Raw genomic sequence first — 18375 nt, 5'->3', positions numbered from 1 at the left:
AAATGTATTAATCTTTCCATTAGGTAATGGCTCTTATAATCTTCTCATTTCATTTTCTATGTTAACAGCAGCTTTTGTGCCATAGAGCCCACCTATTTAAATGTACCTTACATTGACTTCATGGAAATATTTGAAGAATTAAAAACTTCACACTTCATGAATTAAATAGTCTCAAAGGGTTGGTGCAGAGATCAATTTGAATAATATATACACCTTAGCATCATATGTGGCAATCATAAGAGTTTTAGAATTTGGGGCATGTAATATAATCCAAAGAAGTTCCTTTTTCATAACTCTCTTGTTGATATTTATGTTTTAATATAAATAGTAGATTTGTTGTAAATTGCAATATTAAAATATCAAGGATTAGTGCTCTTACATTTCTTTGAAATGGTTTAAATACTTAAAATATAATTTAGAACTCCACATGATTATAGGGTATGTATTTAAATAATAATATATTAAACTACACCTAAGCCAGTAGGTACTTTCATGGTACTACAGTAGAATAGTTAGGTGCATCTATTCTTTAGGGGATGGAAGGAAAGAAGAATAAATGAGATCAGAGGGAGAAAATGACGGAGAATATGTTTAAGCCAGTGTTTATTATTTTAGTTATTTTTATTTCCAGCTGTATTGTCTTCTGTCAGAAAGTATGGCTGTTAACTCTCAGGTTATCCCATTTGTGTTGCTCTTTTAATTCACTTGAAAAACAGAGCCCCAAGAATGAAACATGTCAAGAGTCAAAATTGGTCTTTCTTGTTTCAACAGAACTGTTCACTATGAAGGTGGTGCTGTCTCTGTTCACGCACGGTCCCTTTGGAGACTAGAGACGCTAAGAGTTGCGTAAGTAGAGGTCACAATCCAGGCCCGGCTCCAAGGGTACAGTCCACCCAGTGCTCTTGACCTCTGTGAAGTGGTCATGTTGGCAGCACCAGTGAACCAGCAAAGGAAACAGTGGTGGAGAGCCTGTCCTCTTTCCCTCTACCTGCTTTGCCTATCTTGCTTGTGTACCATCTGCTTGTTGTTAGCCTCATCTGCTTGGTAGCATCACCTCATCCAGGACACTGCATTTCTGGCAGGATGTGCTGTGAGGACAGAGTGATGTAAGGCTTGGAGGCAGGACAAGCTGTCTATGAGCCTTTCACAGCATCAGGTCTGAAGGACTCTGGGTTTAACCTTGTCAAGGCTCATGTACAGCTGGCTCAAGAAACGGCATGAACGGCAGAACACAAGGCATATGTGGTGATCGCTGTCTTACAGAGAGCTCATGCTGAGCAAGAAATATGGATTGTAATAAAAGTCACAAATATTCATCATAGTGATAAGATCTATAAAGACATACACAGTTCTCATGAGTTCAAAGGCTCTCTGAAGATTGCCTCTAAGTTCTTTTATATAAATGCAATATTGATGATAAAGGTATAGTTTTAAGCTATCTTAAATAGAATTAAAATATCAGAATTTTTTAATAATTGGAAAGCTCAGTCCTCTGTCTGGAAAACAGTCAAGTTTTCAAGATATATTACAATATCAAGAAATCACTGACTTAGGATTACAGTCCCCATGGGTGAGAGTGAGACACTGTTGTCCTCCAGATTTTTTTTTTCTGTGAGATTAAAGCTTATGTAATGATGATTAAAATAGCTGACTTGTCTTCAGTTGGTTTTGTTCAGATATCCCATAGGATAATTTTGTAAAAATTTGTGCATCTTTTGAACATTGGGAGGTGGACAAGAATTTTTTCATGTCTGGTTTATATAGGTTTATGGAAGATAACTTCTAGTGGACTAAAGGAGTGACATTTTAAAATGGTACCACCACTCCTTTCAAAGCATCCCGTTGATAATGATATTGTGATTTGATGCATACTTTAATTTATTTAAAAATACTTGACTGGGGTGCTGGGGTTGTAGCTCAGTGGTAGAGCACTTGCCTAGCATGTGTGAGGCACTGGATTCAATCCTCAGCACCACATAAAAATAAAATAAAAAATAAAGGTATTGTGTCCATCTACAACTAAAAAAAATTTAAAAAATTGATACAGTTTAAAAAAATACTTGAGCACAACTTTTCATTTTTCTAGTTGTACATGATGTAGAGTCATACCATTCATGCAAACATACCTATACATTGGGTGGTAATGTCTGTCTCATTTCATCATCTTCTCCCTCCCTCCCTCTCCTCCTCTCTGCTCAATCCAGAGTTCCTCCATTCTTCCCTTGCCCCCCTGACCCCGCTTTATGGATCAGCATCCACTAGATTATATCTTATTTAACAAAATTTAATAAAAAAGTATATGATATTCTTTCTTTTACCCTCCAAGGTAGTACATTTTTATGACTTGAAGACTTTTCCTTCTCACCGTATGATACTCATTTGAAACAAAATGTGTACATACATTTATGTATTTTCTATTAGTTTATAACTTTAAAAAGTTTTTGTTTTTAGTATTATTAATTATTAATAACGGATAATATTGTTTCTTTGAGTATAAATATACAGTTGATCAAATCCATCTAAGTATTAAAGTTTAAAGGTAAAATTTTTGTTGGGCATACATTTTTTTCATCTGGTGGAAAAAGAAGAGACAGACTTTAGCAAATGGAATAAATTCATAGTTTTTATAAAACTTTACAATTCAGAAAATTTAGGGAAAGGGTCTTTTAAGTTGGTAGATGTATCTTTCTTTGCCTTGTGTGTTATAAAGATGGCAGTTTAATTATACACATACACATTCATATGTGCATATAGTATGAACCACACTATTAATTACTGTTTCTGCCATGCTGTTGGACCAAGTTCTGATTGCTCTCTTAGGTGGAGTGGGAGTCACATAAGATGGGGCCAGCCGTTCCGACTACGCCACGTCACGACAGGAAAATACTTAAGTCTCATGGAAGACAAAAGCCTTCTACTCATGGACAAAGAAAAGGCAGATGTAAAATCGACTGCATTTACCTTTCGGTCTTCCAAGGTAAGAAAGAAAAGGTTTTGGTCTCCCTGTAAATCTCATATTTCCTTTAATGTTAGAAACACAAAAAGAAAGAATGTGGACAGGTTTTACATGTGTTTATAAATTCCCTTTTTCTCTTCCTTCCATTCTTCTGAACTGATAAAACTTACCCAGAAGTTTCTCTTGGTATATAGCTCTTGGTTACTTGCATACCACACACCTGTCAGGCTCCTTTCTGGTTTCCCGGGCATCCGCAGTGACAGTTATCACAAACCTTGTCATATTGCATAGCATTATGAAGATGAAGCAAAACAGAATTTTTTTCCAATGTACATTTACTCCTCTACTTTTTAATGCAGATCTTTCTTTTGAGCTCCTTTGAATCATTTTATGGTAATTGTGTGTTTACATCTGTAATGAAAGTAGTAGAATTTGACACATTGATAGGATTGGTATTGAACTGCTGGCTAGCTTCTCTCAGACAAAACCTTATGCTCCTGTTACAGGTAAAGATTTGCCTTTTTTTTTAATTTCTATTTTTTTTATTGGTTGTTCAAAACATTACAAAGCTCATGATATATCATATTTCATACATTTGACTCAATTGGGTTATGAACTCCCATTTTTACCCCAAATACAAATTGCAGAATCACATCGGTTACACACTCACATTTTTACATAATGGCATATTAGTGACTGATGTATTCTGCTACCTTTCCTTTCCCCTATTATCCCCCCTCCCCTCCCCTCCCCTCCCATCATCCCTCTCTACCTCATCTGCTGTTGTTCAATTCTCTCCCTTGTTTCCCCCCCCCTTTCCCCTCACATCCTCTTCTATGTAATTTTGTGTAACATTGAGGGTCTCCTACCATTTCCATATGCTTTCCCTTCTCTCTCCCTTTCTCTCCCCCCACTCGTCTTTGTTTAATGTTAATCTTTTCCTCATGCTTTTCCTCCCTGTTCTGTTCTTAGTTGCTCTCTTTATATCAAAGAAGACATTTGGCATTTGTTTTTTAAGGATTGGCTAGCTTCGCTTAGCATAATCTGCTCTAATGCCATCCATTTCCCTGCAAATTCTATGATTTTGTCATTTTTTATTGCTGCGTAGTACTCCATTGTGTATAGATGCCACATTTTTTTTATCCATTCATCTATTGAAGGGCATCTAGGTTGGTTCCACAGTCTAGCTATTGTGAATTGTGCAGCTATGATCATTGATGTGGCAGTATCCCTATAGTACGCTCTTTTAAGATCCTCAGGGAATAGTCCAAGGAGGGCTATAGCTGGGTCAAATGGTGGATCCATTCCCAGCTTTCCCAGGTATCTCCATACTGCTTTCCAGATTGGCCTTACCAATTTGCAGTCCCACCAGCAGTGTACAAGAGTACCCTTTTCCCCACATCCTCGCCAACACTTATTGTTGTTTGACTTCATAATAGCTGCCAATCTTACTGGAGTGAGATGGTATCTTAGGGTGGTTTTGATTTGCATTTCTCTGACTGCTAGAAATGGTGAGCATTTTTTCATGTACTTGTTGATTGATTGTATGTCCTCCTCTGTGAGAAATTAAAGGCATAAAAATAGGAAAAGAAGAACTTAAATTATCGCTATTTGCGGATGACATGATAATATATTTAACAGACCCAAAAGGGTCTACAAAGAAACTGCTAGAGTTAATAAATGAATTCAGTAAAGTGGCAGGATATAAAATCAACACGCATAAATCAAAGGCATTCCTGTATATCAGCAACAAAACTTCTGAAATGGAAATGAGGAAAACCACTCCATTCACAATATCCTCAAAGAAAATAAAATACTTGGGAATCAACCTAACAAAAGAGGTGAAAGATTTATACAATGAAAACTACAAAATCCTAAAGAGAGAGACAGAAGAAGATCTTAGAAGATGGAAAAATGTACCCTGTTCATGGATAGGCAGAACTAACATCATCAAAATGGCGATATTACCCAAAGTTCTTTACAGGTTCAATGCGATGCCAATTAAAATCCCAACGGCCTTTCTTGTAGAAATAAAGCAATCATGAAATTCATATGGAAAAAAAAAGACCCAGAATAGCAAAAGCAATTCTAAGCAGGAAGTGTGAATCTGGAGGTATAGCGATACCAGAGTTCAAACTGTACTACAAAGCAATAGTAACAAAAACAGCGTGGTACTGGTACCAAAACAGGCAGGTGGACCAATGGTACAGAATAGAGGACACAGAAACCAACCCACAAAATTACAACTATCTTATATTTGATAAAGGGGCTAAAAGCATGCAATGGAGGAAGGATAGCATCTTCAACAAATGGTGCTGGGAAAATTGGAAATCCATATGCAACAAAATGAAACTGAATCCCTTCCTCTCGCCATGCACAAAAGTTAACTCAAAATGGATCAAGGAGCTAGATATCAAATCAGAGACACTGCGTCTGATAGAAGAAAAAGTTGGCTACGATCTACATACTGTGGGGTCGGGCTCCAAATTCCTTAATAGGACGCCCATAGCCCAAGAGTTAATAACAAGAATAAATAAATGGGACTTTCTCAAACTAAAAAGTTTTTTCTCAGCAAAAGAAACAATAAGAGAGGTAAACAGAGAGCCTACATCCTGGGAACAAATTTTTACCCCTCACACTTCAGATAGAGCCCTAATATCCAGAATATACAAAGAACTCAAAAAATTAAACCATAAGATAACAAATAACCCAATCAACAAAAGATTTGCCTTTGTACTTCCGAGGTTAGTTCATGCCCATCTGGGCATAGGCACGTTCAGAATGATGTTCAGCACCCCCACCTGCCTTTTAAATTTACTTCTTAAGAGTCGCACTACTAGAAAACTCTTTAAGGATTCCATCCCCTCCCCCGTATTTTGAGTTCTGCCTGAATTCATGTTGCATCTACTTTAGTAGAGATATTAGATGAGGAAAAGATTAAAGTCCTCTGTATAAAGTATTAGTAGTAAGGTCAAAGTTTGGATTAGTTAGGTGTCTATCTAAGGACTGGAATGTTTTTTTCTGAGATTTTGGATTAGATTTTATATTCACATTTCCCCTCTTTCTAGAAATCTGCATGTTAGGTAATCATTGTCTAAGTATTTTGTAAAAGTAAATAAATGACTCCTTCCTGCTTAGGGAATTACAAGTTTTTCCATGTTGAATTAATTCCATTTTATTGATCTTATAATTGTATCTTTTCATGGTATGGAGTCAATAGCATAAATCAAAATATTTATTGAAGTTTGGGGGTTTTCCATGGACCATGTGTTTGCATGTGTTTGGAGATGCCACTTGTCACTAGCTGGCTGGGCTGGCATGATGAGCTGGGTTCAAAGGAGCTGGCTCTATCAGTTAACTAAGAAAACAGTGAAGAAACCATGTAGCACACAAACACGAGTTTCTGAGAGAATGGGACTGCTCAGTGACCCCAAGGGACAGCTCCATGCTGGGCAGTGCTGGAAAGAGAGAGTGCACCCAGATTCTTTTTATTTTATAAGGGGTACACACACAAAGGAGATTTGATGGAATGTTTTTCACCAAATAAGGCAGGGAATAGGGTATCGAAGGTGGAGTCTTGCTTGATGATGTCTTGTGGTCAGCAGGTTGATTGACACCTTGGCAAGTCATACCCCTCTCGGGTGCTGTGTGGATCACAGGTGGCAGAGTGAGAGGAAAGGCACATTTGTGTTTCACAGCCCAATCAGCATGCAACGCCAGACCAGTCCCCTCGTATGCTCAAATGCGCATAGCTCACACATGCAGCCCATGGATGGCTCGCAACGACCACTGACCATTTTCTTCCTACAAAAATCTAATGGCACAAAGATCTTCTGTGAGTGCAGACAATATTAATTTTGCTGATTAGGAAAAATCTTTTCATGAAACTTCATGATGTATTTTATACTAATATTAAACTTATAAGAAAACATCATGTTTATAATTATAACAAGGATTTGGTCATTTATGATTGCTTAAATTTAACATACATTTTAGTTCTTTAATAGTATTTCATCTAATTTTAAAAGCAATGCAAGTTGATATTAGAAAGTACAGAAAAATTCATACTAACTGTAATTATGTGAAATAGTGATTTTTTTTTTACTGTGAATAATGTGCATTTATAAAACACTTGTAGTTTCATATTCTGCTTTCTTCACTTGACAGTGTATAATTGGTATTTTTCTATTTTGTAATTTTGATGGTCTCATACTCTTTTAAATATATAGGTATGCTCTATAATTTATTTATTATCCTTTATTGTACATTTAGCTTGTTTCTACAGTTGTATAATAATTTATAGTTTTACATGTTTTGGCACATATATTTTAACTCTCAGAAGTAACACTAAAAGCCTGGTAAGTTGTGGGGAGAACAGAAGTAACTGAAAAGATGGGGGCCTACTTACTCTTCCTTTATGCCTTTCTCTTACTACTCCTGCTCTGGAGTCCTCGGGTGCCAGAAGATGCCTCTCATTGTGAGTTTGCTGGAAGTCTCCAGGGAAGATGGCCAGTGTAGGTCTTTATTCTCCAGGGTGAAACTGGTAGAGTCCAGTGGTTAGTGGCAGAGGGGATGTGCATTTGTGTTTGCCCTGTGGGCCCATTGAAGGGCTCTCCAGGGGGTGCTTCAGTGGACCTGGAGATAGCCCAGAGTGTGGGGCCGAGTTGCCCCTTGTGTTTGTATTAGGAAAGTGCAGGTGACATTGCTATGAAAACCTTACACCTGGGGGCTAACCTAAGTAAGAGTGATGGGGATTTGCTAGTGTATTTAGATAGCACCTCAGTCCAGAAAGAAAATACCCAGTTCCTAGAGGAGTTGGTGAACACAAGTTAACTCTGCCCCCAAGCACCCAGCAGGGTTGGAGCAGACAACCAGTCCATAGCTCCCAGCCTGGACTCCTGGGCTTGCTGGAACACTCATTCATCCTGGGATGGAAGGACTGCCATGGGAACTCAAAGGTATATCCTTGTCCTCTCAAGGCATCACACAGCTGAAGTGCCACCACACCTCTCTGTGGACTCTGAGCTGCTGCCTGAAGATACCATCTGACTATGACCTCCAGTTCCTACTTTTGCTGTAAAAAGCTGAACACTGAGTTCATCTTACTTCCTTCATTTTTTTCTGGTACAATCTGAATCTTCCCTGATGAAAACAGATACTTCTGGAATAACAGCAGCTAGGCTCTGTAAATGCAACACAAATACAAAAGAGCAGAGTATATTAACATATTTCAAACTCTTCTTACTATAGATAGCCTTTGATCAGTAGTCCATTTTTTTTAAATGAGAAATGGGTTTTATCTTATAGAAATAAAGTAAAACATGTAGGTAGAAATGCATGGACAAATTAATTGTATCATTCTTTGTCATAACCCCAAACTAGAAAAGACTCAAATGTTTAACAAAAATTATGTTATAACATTAGCTGGTATTAGCTGTCAGAATATATTGATCCGGAAAGTTATTCATGAAAATACTGTGGAGTGAAAGCAAGCTGTAATGTAATGTGGGTATTTCAAATCTTACTTTAATATAAAATAAATCCTTCCACATGTTGGTATGTAGTTACACAACAGCTGTGGGGAGAGGTACCATCTCTTAACTTCAAATACTTGAGATGGATCAAAAGGGACACTGCATGAGAATTTGAGAATAGGGAGACTTTTTTTTGTTTAATTTCAAAAAAGTAAGCCCTTTTTTCCCCATCATGATGGATATGTATCTTTTATAATGTCAAAATCAATTAGAGAAATGTCACTGATTGCCCTGACTTTCTGGGACATAAATTTTGGGCACTCTTTTAATTTCTTTAGGATGGTTTCCTAGAAATGCAAATACTGACTCAAGAACTGTGAATATTTGGTAGTTCTTGATATATTTTGCCCAAAGCAATCATGTTTGACACATTCTTCTCCTGACTCTCTCTCCTAATGCTCTGTCAGTTTTAGAGTTTGTGTTCTAATTCTCTGTACTGTCCAGGTCCCTCTGTGGTTTCCACTCAGGGACTCTGATTCTGGAAGCTGACATGGGGCCAAGTCATCGCTCGTGGTGAGAACTGAGACCAAGATCTGTGTGTGTCTTTAAGTATGCTCTTAATGTTCCCAGGCTTATTTCCTGCCTGGCCCTGCATTCCTGACACCTTGGCACATGCCGGTCATAGGAATTTTCCGTGTAGGCCGTCCTCAGTTGGTGAAGGTGACTGTACATGTCGACAGGTTGAGCATAGAGGGTGAAGGTGAAATTGAGGAAGATGTTTTACTGCAAAAATTACAGTAAAATTTTATTTTTAGGATCACTAGCAGATTAGGTGATAATTTTTTTTCTTGAGGTAGAGACAGTAACGTATTATTTCTTTAAAAAAATTAAGTTTTATATTCTATATTTAACATAGACATTATAGAAAAGTTTAAAAGATGATACAATGATGTGGAAAGGGGAAATTTTAAATAATTTACAGTCCACCATTCAGGTACACCTCTGTGTGAGCATTGCAACTCACGGCATATTTGTGTGTTAATGCTAACTAGGGTCAACTACATACTGTGTTGGGTCTGATTTTTATTTAATAAAATATGATGTACCACTACATTCATTTTTTTTGAATTTTGACCATAATTTAACATTCCATTACAAAGATTTCTGATAATCGGTTGACCCATCTCCTAATATTTGAGTATTTAGCTCATTTTTTCTTGTAAAGAGAATATTTTTATCTCTAAATACTTCTTTGTATTGTTGACTATTCCCTTTTTTGGAAGTTGAGCTGTTTAGTCGAACAGTGTGAAGATGCTCAGGACCCTTGATCCTGGGAGCTCCCATAGGGCAGGGTAAGGGTGTGGCACTTTTAGTGTGGTATCTGTAATAGTTAAGGCACAAAGCCGGGTACTATTCAAAATGCATACAGGATTCATGCCAAGCAGCAGGGTAAGAGAGTTGTTGCTTCTCTGCAAACTCATCAATAGGTACAGTTCAGGTTTTGTCAATTTGGAAAGATACAACTCATTTGCCTCCAATCCTGTATATTGTGGCTGAGTTGATCTCTTTTGCCATTCAACCTACTGTTTTAAAAGCATGTTATCATGTTTATATTCCAGTGAGTGAAACATTCCATAGGAGATGTATTTTAGAAATTGGCTTCCTTTAGTATGAGGACTCACATGACTTCTATAAGCAGATGACCTTCCTGTGTCTCCGGCCGAGTCCCCCAGGGCACCAGCCTTAGATGCTCTTCTAGGATGTGACATAACAGTTTAGAGTACACCTCAAATGACCTCAGGCATTTTATATACTTTAAATATACATGCATCTTGTGCATATATTCCTCACATCCTCAATTTCAAATGAGCTTCTAATCATAACATATAGACAAAAATAAAATCAAGAGCAATGTGTGAAGCACATTATAGGTGTATGAACTTATCAGAATTTATTCTCAAACTGGACATAAATACTTTCAGCTGGGAGTAGAAAGAAGCTCCTTATTTTTCTGTGAGTGGCAGTGCTACAGAGAGACTCCACGCTGTATCCTCCCCATCTTTCTCTGTTTCTCTGTCTCTCTGTCTCTCCCGGGAACAAGAAGGGCAGGAGGGTCTTTCCATGTTGGCTTCCAAGTTCTGAATTCCGCTTGAGTTAGGTCTTAAGCTCTAACCTAGGTTAGCATCCACCCAACCAGGCCAACCTCTGGTTTTTGTGACACATGAATTTTAAAAATGACCTTTGCTCACAATTATTCCTGGTTCCCAGGACTGTCGTTTAGAGTCAGTGATGCAGATTCCCATTTGTTAGTCTAAAGTAGAGTGGTGTCATCTTATCTTGTATCTTTATTTTCCATAATTCTGTATGTGATAGCTTAGAGGAAAAATCAGTTTGTGTTTGATTCTTGTATAATACTTTACCTAATTTTGATTGGCAGAAAATATTGATATTAGCAAAGAGTTAAAATTCTATTGCAGAGTCTTGGAACATGTGCTGGTGTTAACATACCACATTTTGATAGCTTAGTTTTCTTTATTAAAATAAGTAAAAATATGAATGGGTATCCCAGGAAAAAACAAATGATGCAGAAATTAAAGTGTAAAAATATACTCACATACATAGACATTTATGAAAAAGTAAGAAGTAATTAATGGTGTTGATTATTTTAGTTGGAAGGAAGCCAGTTGCAATTAAAGTTCATGCTGAAAAGTATTTTCTGCTTTATCTTTTATAATAAAGAAACATTGAACTTAAAGCCAACTGAAACAGAATAAAAGTAAAGTTTTCACACTGTCAACGTTTCAGGAAAAAACTGTTGCTTTAGACAGTTTAACCATCCATTTGTTAACAGTGGTCACATGCAGTCCTGGCTCCTGTTCTTTAATGTTGGGTTCACTCAAGTGTATCTGTTGCTTTCTTTCTCTGGGAGCCCCATCTGTTCGTATTGCTTGTCTATTTCCAGTGGAAAGAATGAGGACTCACTTCTTGAAGGCAAAGACTCTTTCTTTTGGTATCTTAGACCCAGGAATATTTAAGTTTACAAATTACCTGATGTCTGTAATTTCTGTATTGCAAATCAAGTTTTCATTATTGATGAAAGGGTAAACTTTTCATAGTTGAAAATAGCAGCTTTTGTCCTGGGCTCAGGCTACAACTTTGGAAATTCTGAAATGAAAATTAACTCGGATGAAACCCTGCACCTTCGTTGACTTTCTGTGTGTCTGATATTTGAGTCTTCCTTGAAAGTATGTCCCTACAATTTTACAGACCATGAATACCATTCTGATTTAACATTTGTGGGTGAGAATCTCTTTAAGAGCCCATGCTGCGAGTTGATGAGAGGACCATTACCCTTGATTGTTTCTGGGACATCTTTGACACTGATATAAACATTCAGTACCTAATCTCCAATTCTGGATTTGACAAACCAACCATTGCTGACAATCATATCTGTTCAGAAGAAAGTAAATCTATAGGAAATAGTAATAATGTAACCTACATTACAATCTCTCCTAAAATTCTACATAAAGAAGAATGTGATTTCTTAAATGTGTATTTTCTGAAGCATGTTTTCCACTTCTTCTAGGACTTTTAACCAGCACTCTAAAATGTCTTCAAATGTTCATTTTAATCATACCGTGGATCTTGTCAATCACATATGTATCAAACCCCAAGATGTAGGTTTTTTTTTTTTAAGCTTGAAATGTCAGTGGAATATTCTTCTGCAGAGGGTTTCCTCCAGTCTACCCTCCCTGGTACACCATGAATGGAAGTCTTCTGCCATTGAAATGTTGAAATAACAACCTCCAAGGAGACTGACTGCCAATAGGATCACAAGGATTATATAGCAAACAGCAAAAATAGATAAGAACATTTTTAGGATGTAATTCCTAGCATGTTATTTTTATTGTGGATTTTTTTTTCTTGGTTCAGAAAATGTGTAAGATGTTTAAAACATACACTCTAACACAATGAAGATTAGGCTTAACAATTATGTGCTAAACTATGTGTTAAGCACTCTTTATGCATTATCTCATTTAATCCTAGCATACACCAGTGGAGTGTGGAGATGCTTTGTTTTTATTTTTTTATTTTTTGGTGCCGGGGGCTCAATTCAGTGCTTAACCACTAAACCACATTTGTGACAGGGTCTTACTAAGTTGCTGAGGGACTCCCTAAGTTGCTGAGGCTGGCTTTTAACTTAGAATCCTCCTGCCTCAACCTCCTAAGATGTTAGGATTACAGATGTGCACCACTGTGCCTTGCCCAGATGCTTTTTTATTTTCATCATGCATTTGAGGAAACTGAAGCTTAGATAAACTCTGAGGAAGATCTAAACTTTGAACTTGAGTAATAAAGCTGAGCCATCTTTGGTAAGAAATTAAAGTCTTAACAATAATGACAACTGATAGAGAAGATAACCTGCTTACTTGTCATTAGAATTCTTCAGTGATCCAGTGATTATATAACTAAAAATATATTAATTTTTGTTTTTTTCTTATAGTAGCTAAACAAAATTGTCAATGAAATGAACTTTTTATTATAATTAAATTCTAAAGAAATGTTCACTAAGTTTTTCAGAAGAGATATTGATAAAATAATAGTAAATAATAGTATTTATGGTTTTCCAGAAAATACAGAAGTCCAGTTACAGTTTTTTAATGGTTGTAAACCTGAGTGTGATCTTGCTGTAACCTTCTGCTGTCAGGAAGGAAGATCAAGAGCAGAGTGGCCCTGGGCCTTAGATGTCTTTAGTCTCCTGCTCAGACTAACCCTTTTTATAGGTCTCACTTTTTAATTGTCACCCACCCAGGATAAAGTCATTGCCTCAAAGTCAGCTGAGTAGGATCTGAGGTGCATCTGAAGGATTCCTTCATCTTTGCCATGAGTACTCACAGTAGTGATGTCCAGCACCTCCCTGGCCCTGCCCACACCCAGGGCAGGGCATGTATAAGGTTCCAGGCTGCTCCCCTGGCCTATGTCCTTGCCATTGTGGAGCCCCTCCCAGACCTTCCCAGCCAGCTAAATCTCTTGTTTCCACAAGCCCACCCAGGAGAATGTTTCTGAGATTTCAGAATCCCAGGGATCAAGATGTACTTAACTACCACATTTCTGCCTGGGTGGGGTGAAGCCTGGCTGAGCTGGTCAGTCCCAGTGATCTCTATGATCTTCCTAAATGTTTAGACTCACTTCACAACGAACAACTATTATGTGCTACAGTGTGACATGAAAAAAGAGAAAATGAAAAAAATATTTTTGGCCTTTTAATTTTTTTCTGAATTTAAACATTATTTGTTAAGGAAACATGTCAAAAACAAACAATAAACCGAACTCCATCATCTAGATATTTTTCTTATCTAACACCTTATGGAATAATCTGGGTAGATTTAAGGGTGATTTCAGCTAATACTAGAAAAATTCTTTAAGCTTACTTAGAATATAAACTTAAGAATTTTAGTTTCCTGAAAAGCCTAGTTTTATTGTCCATAAATAGCTTTGGCTTCATAATAAGTCAGTTTAGTATACCAAAGGCCAAAATCTCACTTGGTATTTTTCAGGCCAATCTCTTTTACTTTTGGAACCTTTTTGATGTTCATTTGAGAATTAGATTTTCCAGGAATTCAAGAGTGCTCATCTTGGGAGCAGTTTGTTAGCACATTTTCTGTGGGAAATCGGAAAGAATATGTTCATTAGGTCTTCACTGAGAACCTGGCATTTACCGGCACTGAACTGGTCCTGAGCATATGTAGCAATTTTAGTGAATTACCAACATTGCCCTGAGAGTAGAGGTACAGTATTCATGAGAATATGTGAATCCAGAGGAAACATCTATCCAAAGAAATCTCTCAGGAGAAACAACAGCCTTTGCAATAATTTTAGGCTCTGTTGAAAAGAATTGCTTTATCTTTGAATGTTTTCAGGGTCCTCATGATTGTTACATTATGTTTACAGGCAAAAATATATAGGTGTAACAAATGCCAAGATAACAGGGAGAATCTTGGCATTTCCTTGAATGATCACAGAAGGGATGGGAATTAAATTTCACAAAGTCTTTTGAGGGATGTTACCATTTAGTGTCACAGTACTTAAGTTAGAGTGCTTTTAGTTGCAATTTAGTCATATTGGAAAATTTCTATTTGTCTAGTTTCAACTTTATTGATGTTTTGTCATACAATTCCAGTCTGAGGTCATATTGCTCTAGCTAAGTTTTGTATGTCAATTTTGCTGTATCATTTCTTCTTTTTTTCATATAACTTGTGTTTTCTGGCAAAGATCACTTAAGTGCTTATTCATTTTGCATATATTTTCCTTTATGCCCTTGAACATATTTCATATTCACAAAAGTTAATTTGAAGCCTTTGCTAATTGTAAGATACAGGGGGCATTGATTTCTAGTGCTGTGTGTGTGTGTGTGTGTGTGTGTTGTAATACATGTTTTCTTTCTTTTGTTCTTCTGTTTTTTAACCTCTATTTATTTTTGACAGTGTATTGGATATTAGAAATGATGTATTGTAGGGACTCTGAAATGTATTTATGTATTTTTCTGAGTGGTTCTTCTAGCTTTGCAAGTCTTTAACCTTGTTGGGCTGAAACTCCAGTTTCTCTCTGTCAAAGCAGTTGCTCATATTTCTGCTCAGTTCTTTCCATCTGCTGCTGCTGTCCTGGATGCCGCTTGAGCATGCATCATTTAGTGCTCAGCAAGAATTTGCATGAACTTTATAAGAAGATTTTTTTCGGATGCCTCTTTGGTTGAGGACTTAGTCTAATTTTCTGGCTGCTTGTGAGTCCTGAGGTGTCCCTTGACATGTCAAGCAAGGACAACAGCTTCCTTCTGACTGAATGGCAGGAGAATTGGGCAGGGCATGCTGGAGTTAAAGGCAGCCACTTATTTGTCAGGCTAGGTGCTGTTAACTCTCTAGTTTGTCCCTGCTTTTGGTCCCTCTCAGGTGCCTTTCAATAGATTCTGAAAGTCTTTTAAATTTATTTTTCAAATTTCATTGTAGCTATCCCTGGGAAGATCCATGCAGCTCCACTCCATGGTTTCTCCGAGCAGGTCAGCTCAAAAGAAGATAACACTGAGAAGCTGATATGTGGTCAGGACCACTATTCTAGAGACAGGCTAGCTAGTGCAGAGTTTCAGTGAGGTCATGACTTGCTTGATCTTGACTTCATTTCTCTTCTTTCAGGCTCATTTTCTGTTAGCTTGACCATGTACAATATTTTTGGTTCATGCCGTATTATGTTTATGGGTGTTCAAAGCATTAGATGATTTTCACTTGAATATCTCCTATGCCAAAGCTCCAGTAAATGATCCCAATTCCTTCTACTAAAGTCCCTTCAGCAGTCCTTGCGAGTTCAGAGTTACCAGTTTAATAGTGCGGAGTAACTATTTAGACAGTCATCCTGAAATTTCATAATTAAGACTTGAAGTCCACAGAGTGATGGTAACCACTTCAATAAAAAGCAAACAAAATATAACTTCACAATTAACGACTGTGTGACTTCTCACAACTCAATCTGTACACCTATAAATAGTCATTTCCTCAGATTAAAAAAAAAATTCCAGAATTTTAAATTCTGGGGAAAATACAACAATATAATTATCTCTTCAGAAGAAGAGATAATTATATTGTTGTATTTTCCCCAGAATTTAATTTTTCTGATGACAGGGTTAGTATAAGTAGATTAGTACTTGATCTCATTTGATAGACTGAAATTAGAATGGTTTATTACCTGTTTTATTGAAGATCCTTAGAATAGTGTTCCAAATTATTTGCACAGTTAACTGAATTGATAATTGTATATTTTCTTAGATGACCCTAACCTTTCTGTTTTGATAATTTCAACTCAGTTTTAATTTGGAGTTTTTATAATCACTTCAGGATCATTTGTTATTATTAATGAACAGAAATGATATTAATAACCTGTCAAAGTTTTTTGAACTGTTTCTCTTTTGTATAATGCACATATTTTGATTCTAGTCTTGAAAAACTTTTGTGTAACTTAGGTAATTTCAAAAAGAAATCAAATAACCAAAGACCCGGCAGAAACTTAAATAAAGCAAATTTAGCAAGGAATGTTAGACTAAAGGAAAAAAGGATAAGAAACCACTAAAAGGAGGTGCATTAGGCTTTTTCACTGTTGTCTTAAGGATATTGCGGAACTTTAAGGCTGAGTGAGTTCCTAAAGATGAGCCCCTTTACCAGCGAAGACCTTGTAAAACTAGGTTAAAATTTGGCTTTACGTCATGGGAAGTGATGGCTGTCATTAATAAGCTCATCAACATCATCATCACCGTTGTCCTGGTTCAAAGCTTAGTTTAAAATTTTTTTTTATTTTTAGTTACACATGACAGTAGAGTGTATTTGACATATCATACATATATGGAGTATAACTTTCCATTTTTAGGTTGTACACGATGTGGAGTTTCACTGGTTGTGTATTCATATATGCACATGGGCAAGTTATGTCTGATTTATTCTACTGTCTTTACTAATCCCATTACCCCATTCCCCCCATTCTACCCTGTCCAATCCAGTGAACCTCCACTCCTTCCTGTGCCCCCCTACCTATTGTGAGTCAGCATCCACATATCAGAGAGAACATTTGGCCTTTGATTTTTTTGGGATTGGCTTATTTTACTTAGAATGATAGTCTCTAGTTCCATCCAATTACCAGCAAATGTCATAATCTCATTTTTACTTTATGGCTGAGTAATATCATTGTGTATATTTACCACATTTTCTTTATCCATCTGTTGAAGGGCACCTAGGTTGGTTCCATAGCTTAGCTATTGTGTCAAAGGATTATTAAAGTGCTTATTTTATGCTAAAAATTTTATATGTGTTATCTCATTTGTTTTGTTTTGATCCTTAAGCAAGTTACTTTAATTCTATTTATAGAGAAGAAAACAGGCTTAAAAATTCTGGCTAACTTATTAAGTCCTAGAGGTAATAAGTGACAGAGATTGGACACAAAACTCAATTTTCCCAACCCTTAACCTATGCTGTTAGCCACCAGTAATGTGTGTGGGGGTAAACCTAGGAAGAACATTAGCCTCAATTGCTCATTTTAAGATCTCTGCCTTGACATTTACTGTTAAACAAAATAAAGTTTCATGTTATAGCCAAAATAATTTTCTGCCATTGTGAACAATTTAAGAACATGTTATTAATTTTTGTAGTTTCCCACTCTGATTTTTAATAGAGCTTGAACTGCAAGAATATTTGACTGCTGTTTTTTCAGGGACTTCAGAGGGCTGGATTTTTCAAGGAGCATTTACAATAAGGCAAAGTCCTGTGGATACAGAGCAGTATTCTCTAAATGTGTGCTGATCACTTCTTCTGTCTCTTCTCAGGAAAAGCTTGACGTGGGGGTGAGGAAAGAGGTTGATGGCATGGGAACATCTGAGATAAAATACGGTGACTCAGTATGCTACATACAACACGTGGACACGGGCCTGTGGCTTACCTACCAGTCAGTGGATGTGAAATCCGTGAGAATGGGGTCCATACAACGTAAGGTAGGACTGCATGAAAACAGTTATCATTGTACTGTGAACAGGAAACACAAACACAAGACCAAAAGAGGCAGCGAGCCCTTTCAGCCACCTGCTAAAGTTCATTACTTTACATACTGAAGGTCAGGTCCCACCATATGCTTTACTGTCACAGCCAAGTGAGGCTCTACATCAAGCTGCTTGCCAATGCACGCAACCCCATCTGCACATTTTTAAAAATGGGAGCAAGCAGTGGAGAAAGTGAACTAGTAATAAATTGTAAGTTTTTAGCCTATGTTACCCTAAAAAATCCCATCACAGTAGAGTCTGGTTTTCTTAGGTCAACTACTTTCTGTCTCACCACTGATACAGGGTTATAGAATTCATGCATTTTAAATATTTAGTGAATAGATGCACTGAATTCTGGATTTCAGTGTGGTTTTCCT

At 36.9% G+C, this 18375-nt stretch overlaps 1 protein-coding gene across 5 annotated transcripts in view; it reads left to right on the top strand.

Annotated features, from left to right (window-relative positions):
- Ryr2 (ryanodine receptor 2) overlaps positions 1-18375 on the top strand; it is a 596528-nt gene that overhangs the window by 272372 nt on the left and 305781 nt on the right. For all 5 annotated transcript variants that reach the window (XM_058575026.1, XM_058575025.1, XM_058575027.1 and 2 more), the window contains exons 11-13: positions 772-846; positions 2821-2977; positions 17789-17953. In XM_058575026.1, the coding sequence (XP_058431009.1) occupies positions 772-846; positions 2821-2977; positions 17789-17953 (397 nt within the window). The remainder of the gene's footprint in view (positions 1-771; positions 847-2820; positions 2978-17788; positions 17954-18375) is intronic.

The sequence above is a fragment of the Marmota monax genome, unplaced genomic scaffold (genome assembly GCF_021218885.2).
Source record: "Marmota monax isolate L192 unplaced genomic scaffold, Marmota_monax_Labrador192_F-V1.1 WCK01_AAM20220418_F8-fsc00071, whole genome shotgun sequence".
In the NCBI taxonomy this organism is placed as follows: Eukaryota; Metazoa; Chordata; class Mammalia; order Rodentia; family Sciuridae; genus Marmota; species Marmota monax.
This window is presented reverse-complemented; position numbering and strand designations above follow the sequence as displayed.